Below are 16,257 nucleotides of genomic sequence, written 5' to 3'. Positions count from 1 at the left end.
AACAATCACAGAGAGATACTCACAAGTTGACATCGTGTTTCATCAATCTCATCCGAGAATCCCGTGGCCAACACTTCTTATTGTTGTAACCGACAATGTTCTCGTTGTTGGGGTCAGGGTGTTCAGTGAGGTAGCGCTGGATGAGGTCCCTGGCTTCCTCTGCAGTGAACCTATATAAAAAAAAGCAGTGACAGTGATAGAAAGAGAGAGAAACAGACAGTAAGTCCGTATGCACATTCGTGGCACAAAAATCAACACTGACATAAATCTACCTGTACCGTGGTGCCTTTATACAGCTAGGTGGACTTGTGTACAGCATTGACTTTATCTCTAAACAACTAGACAAACACAGATATCTCCCACTCTGCAGGTACTTACCTGAAGAATATATGGATCCTGTCAATATAACGACAGAACAGTCTTATTGGATGGGCAGTCTCTGTAGTCACATCCTGAATAAAAGACAAAGAAATATAGATATATATTAACATCACGTGGACAATGGTCAAAAACTTGAGTTTTTCTCTAATCTTTTAGTGAACAGAATTGTAGTTGTTGTCGGCGAGCTGGCAGAAATGCTTACCGGTATTTCGTCTGCCGCCATGTTCTGAGTTCAAATTTCGCCGAGGTCAACTTTGTTTTCATCCTTTCGGGGTCGATAAATTAAGTACCAGTTACGTACTGGGGTCGATGTAATCGACTTAATCCCTTTGTCTGTCCATGTTTGTCCCCTCTGTGTATAGCCCCTTGTGGGCAATAAAAAAACAAGAATTGTAGTTGTCGGCGAGCTGGCAGAAACGTTAGCACACAGGGCGAAATGCTTACCGGTATTTCGTCTGCCGCCACGTTCTGAGTTCAAATTCCGCCAAGGTCGACTTTGTTTTCATCCTTTCGGGGGGTCGATAAATTAAGTACCAGTTACGCACTGGGGTCGATGTATTCGACTTAATCCCTTTGTCTGTTCTTGTTTGTCCCCTCTATGTTTAGCCCCTTGTGGGCAATAAAGAAACAAGAATTGTAGTTGTTGTCATTGCGGTGGTGGTGGTGTGTTGTGGTGTGGTGGGTTGTGTTGATGGTGGTAGTGGTAGTGGTAGTAGCAGTGATGTGGTGTGGTGATGGTAGTAGTGGTGGTGGGTTGTGTTGACGGTGGTAGTGGTAGTAGCAGTGATGTGGTGTGGTGATGGTAGTAGTGGTGGTGGGTTGTGGTGATGGTGGTAGTAGTGGTAGTGTTAGTAATAGGAGTATTAATGGTGATGGTGGTAGTAACAGTGGGGAAAGTAGTGGTGGTGTACAAGTTCTTGTAATGGTTGTTCTAGTAGTGGTTATAGTTGTAGTGATGGTGGTAGTAGTAGTCATTGCTGTAGCTGTAGTGGTTGTTCTTGTGAGCACTGTTGTAGTAGTGGTTACTGCTGTTGTGATGGTGGTAGTGGTTATAATGGTAGCTGTGGCATCCCTGACCCTTTTACAGGGTCTCCAAGGCAGGTGAGACAGTTGGAGGAGGGCATCCTTAAACCAGAGACCTAGGCCCCAATATATACAAAGAAGTGGACCCTGGCAATACAACAGAGGAGGCCACTGTGCTGCATATATTGAAATCATAGTAGCTTATATTGATAATGTGAGAGACAGAGAGAAAAAAAGGTGGGACCCAAGAATAGAAAGAGGGAAAATAGGACAGGGACGGACAGAGGAAGAGGAGATGCAGAAGGAAGGGAGGAGCCAAAAGGCAAAAGTGGGAGGGATAGAGGAAGAAGAGATGCAGAAGGAAGGGAGGAGCAAAAAAGGCAGAAGTGGAGGTGAAGGAGACATAGGAAGAGGAGATGTAGAAGGAAGGCAGGGGGAAAAAGCAGAAGTGGGAGGGACAGAGGAAGAAGAGATGCAGAAGGAAGGGAGGAGCAAAAAGGCAGAGGTGAGAGAAACAGAGGAAGAGGAGATGTAGAAGGAAGGCAGGGGGGGGGGAAGCAGAAGTGGGAGGGACAGAGGAAGAAGAGATGCAGGCAGAGGTAGAGGCAAGAGAGACAGAGGAAGAGGAGATGTAGAGGGAAAGTAGGGGCAAAAAAACAGAAGTGGGAGGGACAGAAGAAGAGATGTAGAAGGAGGGAGGGGTAAAAAGCAGAAGAGGAAAAAGAAAGGGAGAAAAAAGGAGAGAAAAGCAGAAGGGGTGGGAGGGACAGAGGAAGATGAGATGCAGAGAAAAATAGAGGGTGTAAAAAAAGTAATGAGGAAGAGGGAGAATGTACAGAGGAGGGGAGGAGAAAGTTAGTGGTGGTGGTGGTAGAAATAGTAATAGGGGGCAGGCAGAGAGGTAGAATAAAAGAGCCAAAGAGTCAGTCACCTGATATGTAAGGAAGTCATTTGGCATCTGTGGGGGTCCGGCCATCTCACTGGCACGGTGCAGGCCCAGCACAAGCAGGTCCATGACCAGTCCATAGAACTGGACAATGAATGAGGAGAACTGCAAACCTCGGATGATTCCATACGAATTTGTGTGGTTCATGTCCTGGAAAAAGAAAGAGAAAGAGAGAGAGATACACAAAGATTAGAATCGTAAAGAAAACATCCTATTGCTGTTGTAGGCTCTCATTTGCGTATAAGAAACAGGTGGTACACACATACATACGTACATCTATACATTTCATACATACATATATATATATATATATATATATATATAGGCATGTTACCTAGTGGTTAGGGCTTTTGCACTCACAGTCCCAGGATTTTAAGTTCGATTCCTGGACCAAAGTAGCACATTGTGCTTTTGGGTACTCATTTACTCTCCTTTACTTGTTTCAGTCATTTGACTGTGGCCATGCTGGAGCACCGCCTTTAGTCGAACAAATCGACCCCAGGACTTACTCTTTGTAAGCCTAGTACTTATTCTATCGGTCTCTTTTGCTGAACCGCTAAGTAACGGGGACGAAAACACACCAACATCGGTTGTCAAGCGATGTTGGGGGGACAAACATACACACACACACACACACATATATATATGACGGGCTTCTTTCAGTTTCCGTCTACCAAATCCACTCAAAAGGCTTTGGTTGACCCGAGGCTATAGTAGAAGACACTTGCCCAAGGTGCCACGCAGTGGGACTGAACCCGGAACCATGTGGTTGGTAAGCAAGCTACTTACCACACAGCCACTCCTACGCCTATATATCTTTTCTTTTTTAACTTATTTCAGAAGTTAGACAGCAGTCATGCTGGAGCACAACCTTGAATGTTTTAGTTGAATGAAACGACCTCAGTGCTTACCTTCTTAAGCCTTATTCTGTTGGTCTCTTTGCTGAACCACTAAGTTACAGCAACATAAACACACGAACACCAGTTGTCAAGCAGTGGTGGTGGTGGTGGACAAACACAAACACAAACACACATATATACAACGGGCTTCTTTCAGTTTCCGTCTAACAAATCAACTCGCAAGGCTTTGGTCAGCCCATGGCTATAGTAGAGGAAATTTGCCCATGGTACCATGCAGTGGAACTGAACCTGGAACTAAGCGTGTACACACACACACACACTCTCACACAGACTAGGGTGCAGTGCATCAGGTAGCCAACCCGGTGCCTTATCAAACCCTCATCCGCATCCCCGGGATCTTACCTTGTAGTTGATTACCACGTTATTTTTGGCCGTCATGTAATCAGCAATGTTGTGATCAACAATCAATCGTAGAAGTCTGTTCAATAAAGTCAAATCGATTTTCTCGTACATTTTCTCAAATTTAGACTCCAGTAGCACATTGCATTCACCTTCTGCTGTGTCCCAGACATCTTGGAGGTTGTTGATACCTGGTGGTGGTGGGAAGAGAAATGGAGACCAATCAATAGAGAAAGGGAGAGAAGTTAAGAGAGAGAGAGAGAGAGAGAGAGAGCAGCTAACAGAGAAAGAGCAACTAAGAGAGGCAGAGAAGGAGCAGGTGAGAGAGAGAGAGAACAAGTGAGAGAGGGAGGAAGCAAGATAGAGGGAAGCTAAGAGAGAAAGTAGGTAAGTGGGGGAGACACGGGGGGAGAGAGGGGGCAAGATAGAGATAAACTAAGAGAGAAACAGAGAGAGAGAGAGAGAGAGAAAGAAACTAAGAACTATACTCTCTTTACTCTTTTACTTGTTTCAGTCTTTTGACTGCGGCCATGCTGGAGCACCGTCTTTAGTCGAGCAAATCGACCCCAGGACTTATTCTTTGGAAGCCTAGTACTTATTCTATCGGTCTCTTTTGCCGAACCGCTAAGTTACGGGGGACGTAAACACACCAGCACCGGTTGTCAAGCGATGTTGGGGGGACAAACACAGACACACAAACATATACACACACACACACATATATATATATATATATATATATATATACATATATATACATATACATATATATATACATATACATATACATATACATATATATATACATATACATATATATATATACATATACATATATATATATACATATACATATATATATATACATATACATATATATATATATACATATACATATATACATATACATATATACATATATATATATACATATATATATATATATATATATATATATATATATATATATATATATGTCGTCGTCGTTTAACATCCGCTTTCCATGCTAGCATGGGTTGGACGATTTCACCAGTCCTCAGTCAAATCGTCCAACCCATGCTAGCATGGAAAGCGGACGTTAAACGACGACGACATATATATATACATATACATACATACATACGACAAGTTTCTTTCAGTTTCCGTCTACCAAATCCACTCACAAGGCTTTGGTTGGCCCTAAGCTATAGTAGAAGACACTTGCCCAAGGTGCCACGCAGTGGGACTGAACCCGGAACCATGTGGTTGGTAAGCAAGCTACTTACCACACAGCCACTCCTACGTCTATGAGAGAAAAAACTAATAAGTAATAGTGAGTAAAAAAGCAATTCACTAATTAATGAAGAGAAGCTACCATTAGAAAGAGAAAGTGCATGGCTTGGTGGTTAGAATGTTGGACTCATGATCACCAGATCGTGATTTCAATTCCTGGGTCAGTCAGCACATTGTGTTCTTGAGTAAAACCCATCATTTCATGCTGCTCCAGTTTGCTCAGTTATAAATGAGTCACCCTACAATGGATTGGTGTCCTGTCCACAGAGGAATATATACATACCAGGGAACTGGAAAAAAGGCCCTAGGCCCCTTACACAGTAATGTGGACTAATCCATTATTAGAGACAGAGATGAATCAGTAGAGAGAGAGAGAGAGGAGAGAGAGAGAGAGAGGAGAGAGAGAGAGAGAAAGCACTTACCTTGACACCATTTGTATACGAGAAGGGGTGGAGGCTCTGTATCGGCTGGTTTGATCCACTGGGGGAAGAGACGGCGTTTGTCAGCTTCATACCAGAGGTATTGATCAAGGTAGGCATCAGTAATTTTCTCAAGTGGTTCCACATCATAGACTGGCACCAGGTGGCTGTACAGGTCCATGAATTCAATACCCACCTGGAATGGAGGTGGTGGTTGTTATTCAACAATAGGATTTGTAATGGTTAGTAAACGTATTAGTTTGTTAATTAATTAGCTTCTGTCTGGCACCCATGCCAACGTCGTCTCCCTCATTGGACACAAAACTCAGCTTGCGAAGACTTATTGGGGCAAGCGAAAGCGAAATTGTGATGGCATCTGTGCCTAGCAACGCCTTTCTGGCACTTGTGCCCGCGGCATATGTAAGGACTTTTGAGCAAGATCGTTGCCAGTGCCCCCTGGACTGGCTCTTGTGTGGGTGGCACATAAAATATACCATTTTGAGCGTGGCCGTTGCCAGTACCGCCTGACTGGCCTTCGTGCTGGTGACACATAAAAGCACCCACTACACTGTCTGAGTGGTTGGCATTAGGAAGGGCATCCAGCCGTAGAAACTCTGCCAAATCAGATTGGAGCCTGGTGTAGCCATCGGGTTTCACCAGTCCTCAGTCAAATCGTCCAACCCATGCTAGCATGGAAGGTGGACGTTAAACGACGATGATGATGATGTCTGTGGTCATAACAATCCATACATGCCTGCAAAGTCACACATACGCACACACAACTGCCTCACCCACACACACACAGAGGCACATGCACACAGTTGGCAAGACATAAACACACACACACAGACAATAGACCAGACACACGAATGAACGGCAAGTCAGAAATACAAACGTACACCACACATATATACACACAGCTGACCAGACACACACACACAGAGAGAGGCACATGCACACAGTTGGCAAGACATAAACACACACACACACACAGACAATAGACCAGACACACGAATGAACGGCAAGTCAGAAATACAAACGTACACCACACATATATACACACAGCTGACCAGACACACACACACAGAGAGAGGCACATGCACACAGTTGGCAAGACATAAACACACACACACACACAGACAATAGACCAGACACACGAATGAACGGCAAGTCAGAAATACAAACGTACACCACACATATATACACACAGCTGACCAGACACACACACACAGAGAGAGGCACATGCACACAGTTGGCAAGACATAAACACACACACACACAGATGGCGACACACAACTGCCACACCCCCACACACACACAGTTGGCAAGACAAACACACACACACACAGACAATAGACCATACACACATATAGCCAGCTAGATACCATCACACCAACCAGAGACTCCCAGACAAAAATATATATATATATATATACACACACACACAGGGTGTCTACAAAGTCTGTGTACAGTTGATACGTTCTATCATATATAATTACAAAACTACACAGACTTTACAGACAACCTGTATGTATGTGTGTGTTTATGTGTGTATATATATATATATATAAAAAAAACATAATTAAGGGATCAGCAACAGTTGCTTCACCACATACTGAAGTTCAGAAATAGCAGCTAAAGTGCTAAAACTCCCTTAATTATGTTTATAAATGTATAAGAACTTTTAAATAAGTTCTTCACCAATAATGGTGTTTACATACCGAAGGGCTTGGTAAAAATGATTAATTATCAATTTATCAATAAATTAATAATCCTTTACCCTTTTATTTGTAATATATATATATATATATATATATATATATATATATTCAGGAATCAAACACAGATAGTAATAAACAATGAATGGAAAAAAAGACACCTAAGGTAAAATTGGAAAACATATACTAAATGCAGACAAACAGAAAACAAACGGAGGTCACCAATTTCTCACCAGTTATCAGCCAGAATGTTAAGCGCAAGCAATTTCGTGTCATTATCAATAATATTGCTTCCACTCTGGAAGCAACCCGCAAGAAAGCTTCAGCACCGCCTTTAGTCGAGCAAATCGACCCCAGGACTTATTCTTTGGAAGCCTAGTACTTATTCTATCGGTCTCTTTTGCCGAACCGCTAAGTGACGGGGACATAAACACACCAGCATCGGTTGTCAAGCAATGCTAGGGGAGGACAAACACAGACACACAAACATATATATATATATACATATATATACAACAGGCTTCTTTCAGTTTCCATCTACCAAATCCACTCACAAGGCTTTGGTCAGCCCGAGGCTATAGTAGAAGACACTTGCCCAAGATGCCATGCAGTGGGAATGAACCCGGAACCATGTGGCTGGTAAGCAAGCTACTTAGCACACAGCCACTCTTGCGCCTATATATTATACATCATCGTTGTTTAACATCCGCTTTATATAATAATAATAATAATAATATATATATATATATAGTAACAAAAATGGTTGTTACCTCTTTAAAAGCTCGCTGCGTCAACAAGTGACGTTTGATACGAGACAGGGCTTCGTGAGGGTTGTCGTAAGCCTGTTCAATGAGGCCAAGTTCTTCTCTCTGGGACTGGTTCAGACGGCTCTTCACACTGCCAATTAAAATGGGTTCACAGCAAGTAGCATGTTTGTGGATAATGGAAATTATATAAGAGACAGCATCTTTTGAAGTGGTACGTTTAGTTAGTGTAGTATACATGTGTGAGATTCATTAGAGGAGACAAATGTAAACAAATGACTACACAATCACTTCTGTCCACAGAGAAAGTCGATAGGCATTTGTTTACATTTTTCTAAACTATTACATTAAACACACAGCAAGCTGTACTCCTACAACTGATAGTTTTGCACATATATATATATATATATGGACAGATAGATATACACATATATATACATAAATACACATTTATACTGATTTATGTAGCTGTGCGTGTGTGAGTGTGTGTGTGTGTCTGTGTGTGTGTGTCTGTGTTGGGTACATCAGGGTATGTTGATTTTTGTTTATTCTTTATGTGTCTTGACCATACGTGCACTGATGAATGAAAGATGCAGCTTACTGCATAGTTTTGCTGTATTAATTATGAAACCATTGGTTTGCCGTTAAGTTAAAAGTTTTTAGGAGGTTAGCTTTGAAAGTTGCATTCCCTCGCGATCGGTAAAAATGTGCTTATTTTGGTAGTTATTATGACTTATGAAGACACTCTTAAGCGTGAGGCATTATTGTATAGTAATGCCTTTATATAAATTAAATTATATATATATATATTTACAGAAAGATAGATACACACAGACATCAGAAATATAAATGAATAGACATACATGGAACTGTATGTACACAATTATGTGTATATATATATATATGTAAATACATGCATAGATGTGTGTGTATGTGTGTGCATAAATATATATATAAGTAGGATATATTATATTATATATACATGGCGTACTCTGAATGAATGAAAAGATGACATAAGCCAATGATACCGGCCATGATGAATACCACAAGGTATTGAAAATACGTATTCGCCTTTATATATTTAATTCTTTATATTGAACACTCAATATTTCATATATTCAATAAGACATTCAATACTTCATTTCATTGTACCATCCATTTTTATATTATATATTATATATTCCATATTCTATATCCCACATTAATTTTACAAGAATATAAATAAAACGAGTTGGAACTCTTTTAAATAAAATAATATATATATATATATATATATATATATATATATACATACATATATATACACACACATTCAAATGAGTGTTCAAAAACTTCTCCGCATTCCTTACCTGTAAGCTTCCTTCAGTCTTTCCAGGGCAAGGATCAGTAATTTGGTGTCGTGTTTGTAGGACAGCGGGGGGAACGGAATTGGTGAGAAGCGTCGGCTCTCCAACCAATGTACAGTGGTCGTGTAAATAGCCACAGCTTCTTCAGCGGTGATGTAAGGACCGTCCTGAAGGAGAAAATCACACAAGAGTTACAGATACAGATATATATCATCATCATCATCCTTTAACGTCCGCTTTCCATGCTAGCATGGGTTGGACGATTTGACTGAGGACTGGTGAGACCGGATGGCAACACCAGGCTCCAATCTGATTTGGCAGAGTTTCTACAGCTGGATGCCCTTCCTAGTATATATATATTCTTTTATTCTTTTACTTACTTCAGTCATTTGACTGTGGCCATGCTGGAGCATTGCCTTCAAGACTTATACTTTGTAAGCCTAGTAGTTATTATATTGATCTCTATTGCAGAACCACTAAGTTATGGGGACGTAAACACACCAACATCGGTTGTCAAGTGATAGTAGAGGAAATGAACATAGATGCGAAGATACGCATAAATGTATGCATGTATATATATATTTATGTCATCATCATCATCATTTAATATCCGCTCTCCATGCTGGTATGGGATAGACGGCTTGACCGGAGCTCATGAGCCAGAGATCTGCACCAGGTTCCTGTCTGATCTGGTATGGTTTCTACAGCCGGATGCTCTTCCTTTGTGTATATATATATATATATATATATATATGGCCCATTGGTTAGGGCAGTGGACTCGCGGTCATAGGATCGCGGTTTCAATTCCCAGACCGGGCGTTGTGAGTGTTTATTGAGCGAAAACACCTAAAAGCTCCACGAGGCTCCGGCAGGGGATGGTGGCGAACCCTGCTGTACTCTTTCACCACAACATTCTCTCACTCTTACTTCCTGTTTCTGTTGTGCCTGTAATTCAAAGGGTCAGCCTTGTCACACTGTGTCACGCTGAATATCCCTGAGAACTACGTTAAGGGTACACATGTCTGTGGAGTGCTCAGCCACTTGCACGTTAATTTCACAAGTAGGCTGTTCCGTTGATCGGATCAACTGGAACCCTCGACGTCGTAAGCGATGGAGTGCCAACAATATATATACACACACATATATATGTACAATGGGCTTCTTTTAGTTTCTTTCAACCAAATCCCCTCACAAGGCTTTGGTTAGCCTGAGGCTATAGTAGAAGACACCTGCCCAAGGTGCCACGTAGTAGATCTGAACCCAGAGTCATGTGGTTAGGAAGCAAGCTTCTTACCACACAGCCATGTCTTTATCTTTTACTTATTTCAGTCATTAGACTGTGGTCATGCTGGGGCACCATCTTAAGGAATTTTTAGTTGAATGAATTGACCCAAGTACTTATTTTCTCATGTCTTTTGCTGAACTGCTAAGTTACAGGGACATTAACACAGCAGCTCCAGTTGTCAAGCAGTGGTGGTGGGGAGTAACAGAAATAGATGCAAAAACACACACACACAGATATATACCCTTCATTCTTTTACTTGTTTCAGTCATTTGACTGCGGCCATGCTGGAGCACCGCCTTCAGTCGAGCAAATTGACCCCAGGACTTATTCTTTGGAAGCCTAGTACTTATTCTATCGGTCTCTTTAATAATAAAAAGTAACAACAAAAGAATGAGACCTTGATATTAGATAAATAGGATTATATATATATAGGCACAGGAGTGGCTGTGTGGTAAGTAGCTTGCTTCCCAACCACATGATTCTGGGTTCATTCCCACTGCGTGGCACCTTGGGCAAGTGTCTTCTACTATAGCCTCGGGCCAACCAAAGCTGTGTGAGTGGATTTGGTAGACAGAAACTGAAAGAAGCCCGTCGTATATATATGTATATATATATATATATATATATATATATATATATATATATATATATATATATATATATATATATGTGTGTGTGTGTATGTGTTTGTCCCCCCCAACATCGCTTGACAACCGATGGTGGTGTGTTTACGTCCCCGTAACTTAGCGGTTCAGCAAAAGAGACCGATAGAATAAGTACTAGGCTTACAAAGAATAAGTCCTGGGGTCGGTCTGCTCGACTAAAAGGCGGTGCTCCAGCATGGCTGCAGTCAAATGACTGAAACAAGTAAAAGAGTAAATGTTATTTAGAACAAACAGTAAAAAGTTGTCATTATACTTTGAGAATGTATTGTAGCTCGTTGCTCCGACATTTGAAACTCCAAGTTCTATAATGACAACCTTTTACTGTTCATTCTAAATTATAACACACACACACATATACATGACAAGGTGCGTGAAGGCGCGTGGCTTAGTGGTTAGGGCATTTGCCTCACGATCGTAAGGTCGTGAGTTCGATTCCTGGCGACGCGTCATGTCCTTGAGCAAGACACTTTATTTCCCGTTGCTCCAGTCCACTCAGCAAGCAAAAAATAAGTAGTACCTGTATTTCAAAGGGCCGGCCTTGTCACGCTATGTGTCACACCGAGTCTCCCTGAGAACTACGTTGGGGGTACACGTGACTGTGGAGTGCTCAGCCACTTGCACGTTAATTTCATGAACAGGGGACCCTCGGCGTCGTAACCGACGGAGTGCTCCTTTTATATAAATGACAAGCTTCTTTCAGTTTCTATCTATGCAATCCACTCTCAAGTTATACCCTAATTCAGACACATGAGGTTGCGAAGACTTGGGGCAAGCGAAAGCGAAATTGTGAGGGCACCTGTGCCCAGCATCGCCTTTCTGGCACTTGTGCCCGCGGCATGTGTAAGGTTTTTCGAGCGAGGTCGTTGCCAGTGCCCGTCGACTGGCCTTCATGCCGGTGGCATGTAAAAGCACCCACTACATTCTATGAGTGGTTGGTGTTAGGAGGGGCATCCAGCTGTAGAAACTCTGCCAAATCAGATTGGAGCCTGGTGTAGCCATCTGGTTTCACCAGTCCTCAGTCAAATCGTCCAACCTATGCTAGCATGGAAAGCGGACGTTAAACGATGATGATGATGAGGCTCCTAGAGGTGTATGAGAGGGATTTAAAAGAGTTGAGATGGGCATGGAGTCTTACCTTCAGGTAATTGTGCTGTCGTTCTTGTTCCGCCTTCAAGTAAAGTCGAGTGAGACGTCCAAGGTTCTTCTTGCACACTGTCTTGTCAACCTAGAAACAACACAAATTTAGAAAGTGCAATGTGCATCATAATAATAATAATAATAATAATAATAATAATAATAATAATATAAACATTTTATGTTGTGTCTAAAACACCAACTTAAATATATGAAGCCAATATGTGAGCCTCTTCATGGTTACTTAACTCACAAGAAATAACAGCCAAATCCCTCTCAAATCGCTACAAAAACAATCTCCCACCACTCAGAAAAATAAGTAAACTAATAAAGACAGAAAAAAAATGAAAAAGGAGAGAGAATGAGAAAGACAGAAAAAACATGAAAAAAACAAAAGATTGATGGACAGACTACAGTAAGAGACAAACAGACTTACCGTGGCACCACGTCGAATTCTCTCTCTGTTGTAGTGGGCTGTGTTGGTCCACCAATCAGCTTTGGCCTTCACGTATCGGAGTATCATGTTTTCAATTGGAATGGGAAGGCCTGGAACCTTGTTACCAAAAGAAAAATAATATATACAGAAATATGTGCATGCATGTGTGTCTGTTTGTGTGTATATGTGCATGCATGTGTGTCTGTTTGTGTGTATATGTGCATGCATGTGTGTCTGTTTGTGTGTATATGTGCATGCATGTGTGTCTGTTTGTGTGTATATGTGCATGCATGTGTGTCTGTTTGTGTATATATGTATATGTGTGTGTATATATGTATATGAAATCGAAATCGAATTAAATTCGACGACTGGCACCCATGCCAACGTCGTCTCCTTCATTGGAAACGAAACTCGGCTTGCGAAGACCTATTGGGGCAAGCGAAAGCGAAACCGCCAATGGCACCTGTGCCCAGCATCGCCTTCCTGGCACTTGTGCCAGATGGCATGTGTAAAGACATTCGAGCGAGATCATTGCCAGTGCCGCTGAACTGGCTCTTGTGCGGGTGGCACATAAAATACACCATTTTGAGCGTGGCCATTGCCAGTACCGCCTGACTGGCACGTAAAAGCACCTACTACACTCTCGGAGTGGTTGGCGTTAGGAAGGGCATCCAGCTGTAGAAACTCTGCCAGATCAGATTGGAGCCTGGTGCAGCCTTCTGGCTTGCTAGTCCTCAGTCAAATCGTCCAACCCATGCTAGCATGGAAAGCGGACGTTAAACGATGATGATGATGATGATTAATTGATCAGATAAGAGAAGTGAAACTACAGAATGGAAGTTTACTCCACTAGTTGACAGCTGTTTTGTAATCCATGTTATTTATAAATACATGGCATATAGCTCAGTAGTCAGAGCATCAGGCTCACAATCATGAGGTTGTGAGTTCAATTCCTCAACCGGGCTGTGTGTTGTGTTCTTGAGCAAGACACTTTATTTCATGTCGCTCCACTTCCCTCAGTTGTAGAAAAGAGTTGTGACATCACTGGTGCCAAGCTCCATGTACCCAGGCTTTGTGGACACCCTGTACATTCATAAGCATTACATGACCATACCAGCGCTGTCTTCTCTCTGGCACATTACATCTCATGCTACATATACTGAGTTTTTCTCTCAAATAAATAACAAAATAAAAGGGAATCCTTCGTCCTGAACTTGAACTCCTTACACACAGATCCACGATGACACTGAAACCTTGAGGAAATATACCCCAAAATTCAGACGAAAAAAAAGTTGGCTATGAAGTCTGCTGTTTGAGGAAAGGGTTGAGAATAAAATATAAACAAGAAAAAGAATAAGAAACAAAGTAACCAAACCTTCCAAGGTATATTCGCCTTCCAACAGCGCCAGGCTTCACTGAGATGCTGCAGAATGGTTCTGGCTTTGTTCTGTTTGATTCCTTCTGGCATCATGTCGAGGATGTCATGCATGACCTGGAGGTGGAGGGCAGGAGGGAGGGAGGGAGGGAGAGAAAGAGAATTTATTAGTATTCATCAGTATCATCGCTGTCGTGATAGTCACCACCACCACCACCACCATAACTGCTCGGAACAGACACTCAAACACCTCCACTAACACATCTACCCTCCTCAAGAATCTTCGTAGCTGCTACCTCCACCACTACTACTGTTACTATATTTATCACTATAAAAAAACCAGTCTCCATGACTACCGCCATGCACCACAACCAACACCATCACCCCTGCTAACACTACCATGCCTACCACCACAACTATCACCACTGCCACTATCGCCACCACCACTACCACTACATTCACCACGAAGATCTACACAGCCATCAACACCACCACCACCACCACCACCACTACAACCAACACAGCCTACACAGCCACCACCACAACAACAACAACAACAGCAACATTCTATACAACAACCACAACCAAATCAATAAGCCCCAACCATCACCACCACTGCTGCCACAGCCAAAACAACCTCAAATAAACCCAAGCTGAGTGTTACTTACAGCCGCCCTCAACTCCAGATCGTAGTGACTCTCCACACGTTGTTTTGTCACAGTTTTGGCCACGCCCTTTGAGTGTCGTCCCTCGAACTGTCGGGACAGCAAGTTGCCAAGCCAGCGTTCCAGCAGCGGGGTTATTCCTCGCATGAAGAACAACCAAACACGCCACCCTGCTGACCACATTCCACATCCTGGTCCTTTACCAACTGGACCCTGAAAATAGTAAACAAACACTGGATTTATAGCATATATATATATATATATACATCAACATTGAAGGCATGAAATTGTAATGATCTTTTGGATGTTGACTGATGAGGTATTAGCTACACATTCTATGTTTATTGTTCTTGTTGTGTCTCGGTTAAATTTTTGAAATATATATATATATATATATATATATATATATATAAATTTAGTGAATGGAGTAAAACGCATATGTTAACTGAATACTTTTTCAAATAAATTACGTAACAATCTTCTCCAACTATAGTTCTCATATTTGGTTAAAATGTCTTACGTTTAAGCTGGTTCCCATGCATTTCCCTGAAGAGAAGATTACATTCTTATCAACATCACCGATTTCTATGGAAGGTATAATTTGTAATCTTTGAAACATATGTTGCAAATAAAAGTATTCAGTTAACATATGCATTTTACTCCATTCACTAAATTTATATATACTCAAGTACCCAAAATAACAAGGAGTCTCTACCTCATAAACAGGAGTTTCACCACAGTCATTTTGTGATCTTTGCTACCCTGGTATCTATTAACCAATTTATTTTGTCCGAGTTAATTATTAACTAAGAGAAAATAAATACACATAACACAATATATATATATATATATAGATAGATATATTAATAGTAATGGTAAGACATATATATATATATGTTTGTATACTGGTGTGTATGTATATATTGTATGTGTGTGTATTTATGTATGTGTATGTATATGTATATACTTATATGTGTATATGTATATATTTTTATAATTTTTTAATAATGTTTTATGATAAGTAGCGTTTTTTTTGAAAATTTTTCGTTATTTTAGTAATTGTGAGGTTTTCGCCATGAACGGATTGTATCTTTAACCCAAGCGTGTTTTTTCTGGTGTTATATTTGTTTTTCCTGAAGATGTGTAAAGGAATTTTGATTTATTAAGTCTCTTAATGAATCTTTTCTTTGTACAGAAATATATATTGAAGATAAATATGTTCATTTAATTATATACGTTTTTGCGTCGTAACTCTTTCTTATTATTATAACCAAAAGGATCGACTCTTGAGGAGTCTACATAACTTCACAGTCGTTTTCCTGCTATTTTGGTGATGATTTTTTGAGTTAGCTTACTAATTATTTTTGTTGGTAGTTAATTTATAACATATATATATATATATCAAAGTATTTGATACCACAGTATAAATTAAAAGTTAGCTGAGCCAGTCTCTCGCAACTCTGAGTTTTGTTTGCGGGTGCACTATCTAGGAAGGCCTTGTACATACATTCACTGCCTATAAGCCAGTGTATGCATGTACATATGTATACATGCGTGAATGTAGAAATT

The 16,257-nt window shown here is 41.0% G+C and overlaps 1 protein-coding gene across 1 annotated transcript in view; it reads right to left on the bottom strand.

Moving 5' to 3' along the window:
• LOC106883575 (pre-mRNA-processing-splicing factor 8) overlaps positions 1–16,257 on the bottom strand; it is an 87,628-nt gene that overhangs the window by 37,749 nt on the left and 33,622 nt on the right. The window contains exons 14-24 of the mRNA XM_089346027.1: positions 14,692–14,901; positions 14,024–14,140; positions 12,649–12,765; positions 12,214–12,303; positions 9,132–9,295; positions 7,789–7,915; positions 5,304–5,496; positions 3,613–3,800; positions 2,336–2,500; positions 379–452; positions 24–170 (exon numbers count right to left, since the gene is read on the bottom strand). Of these exons, the coding sequence (XP_089202153.1) occupies positions 24–170; positions 379–452; positions 2,336–2,500; positions 3,613–3,800; positions 5,304–5,496; positions 7,789–7,915; positions 9,132–9,295; positions 12,214–12,303; positions 12,649–12,765; positions 14,024–14,140; positions 14,692–14,901 (1,592 nt within the window). The remainder of the gene's footprint in view (positions 1–23; positions 171–378; positions 453–2,335; positions 2,501–3,612; positions 3,801–5,303; positions 5,497–7,788; positions 7,916–9,131; positions 9,296–12,213; positions 12,304–12,648; positions 12,766–14,023; positions 14,141–14,691; positions 14,902–16,257) is intronic.

The sequence above is a fragment of the Octopus bimaculoides genome, chromosome 30 (assembly GCF_046866305.1).
Source record: "Octopus bimaculoides isolate indiv1 chromosome 30, ASM4686630v1, whole genome shotgun sequence".
Lineage (NCBI taxonomy): Eukaryota > Metazoa > Mollusca > Cephalopoda > Octopoda > Octopodidae > Octopus > Octopus bimaculoides.
The sequence above is the reverse complement of the archived record's forward strand: the minus strand, read 5'-3'. Positions and strand labels throughout refer to the sequence as shown.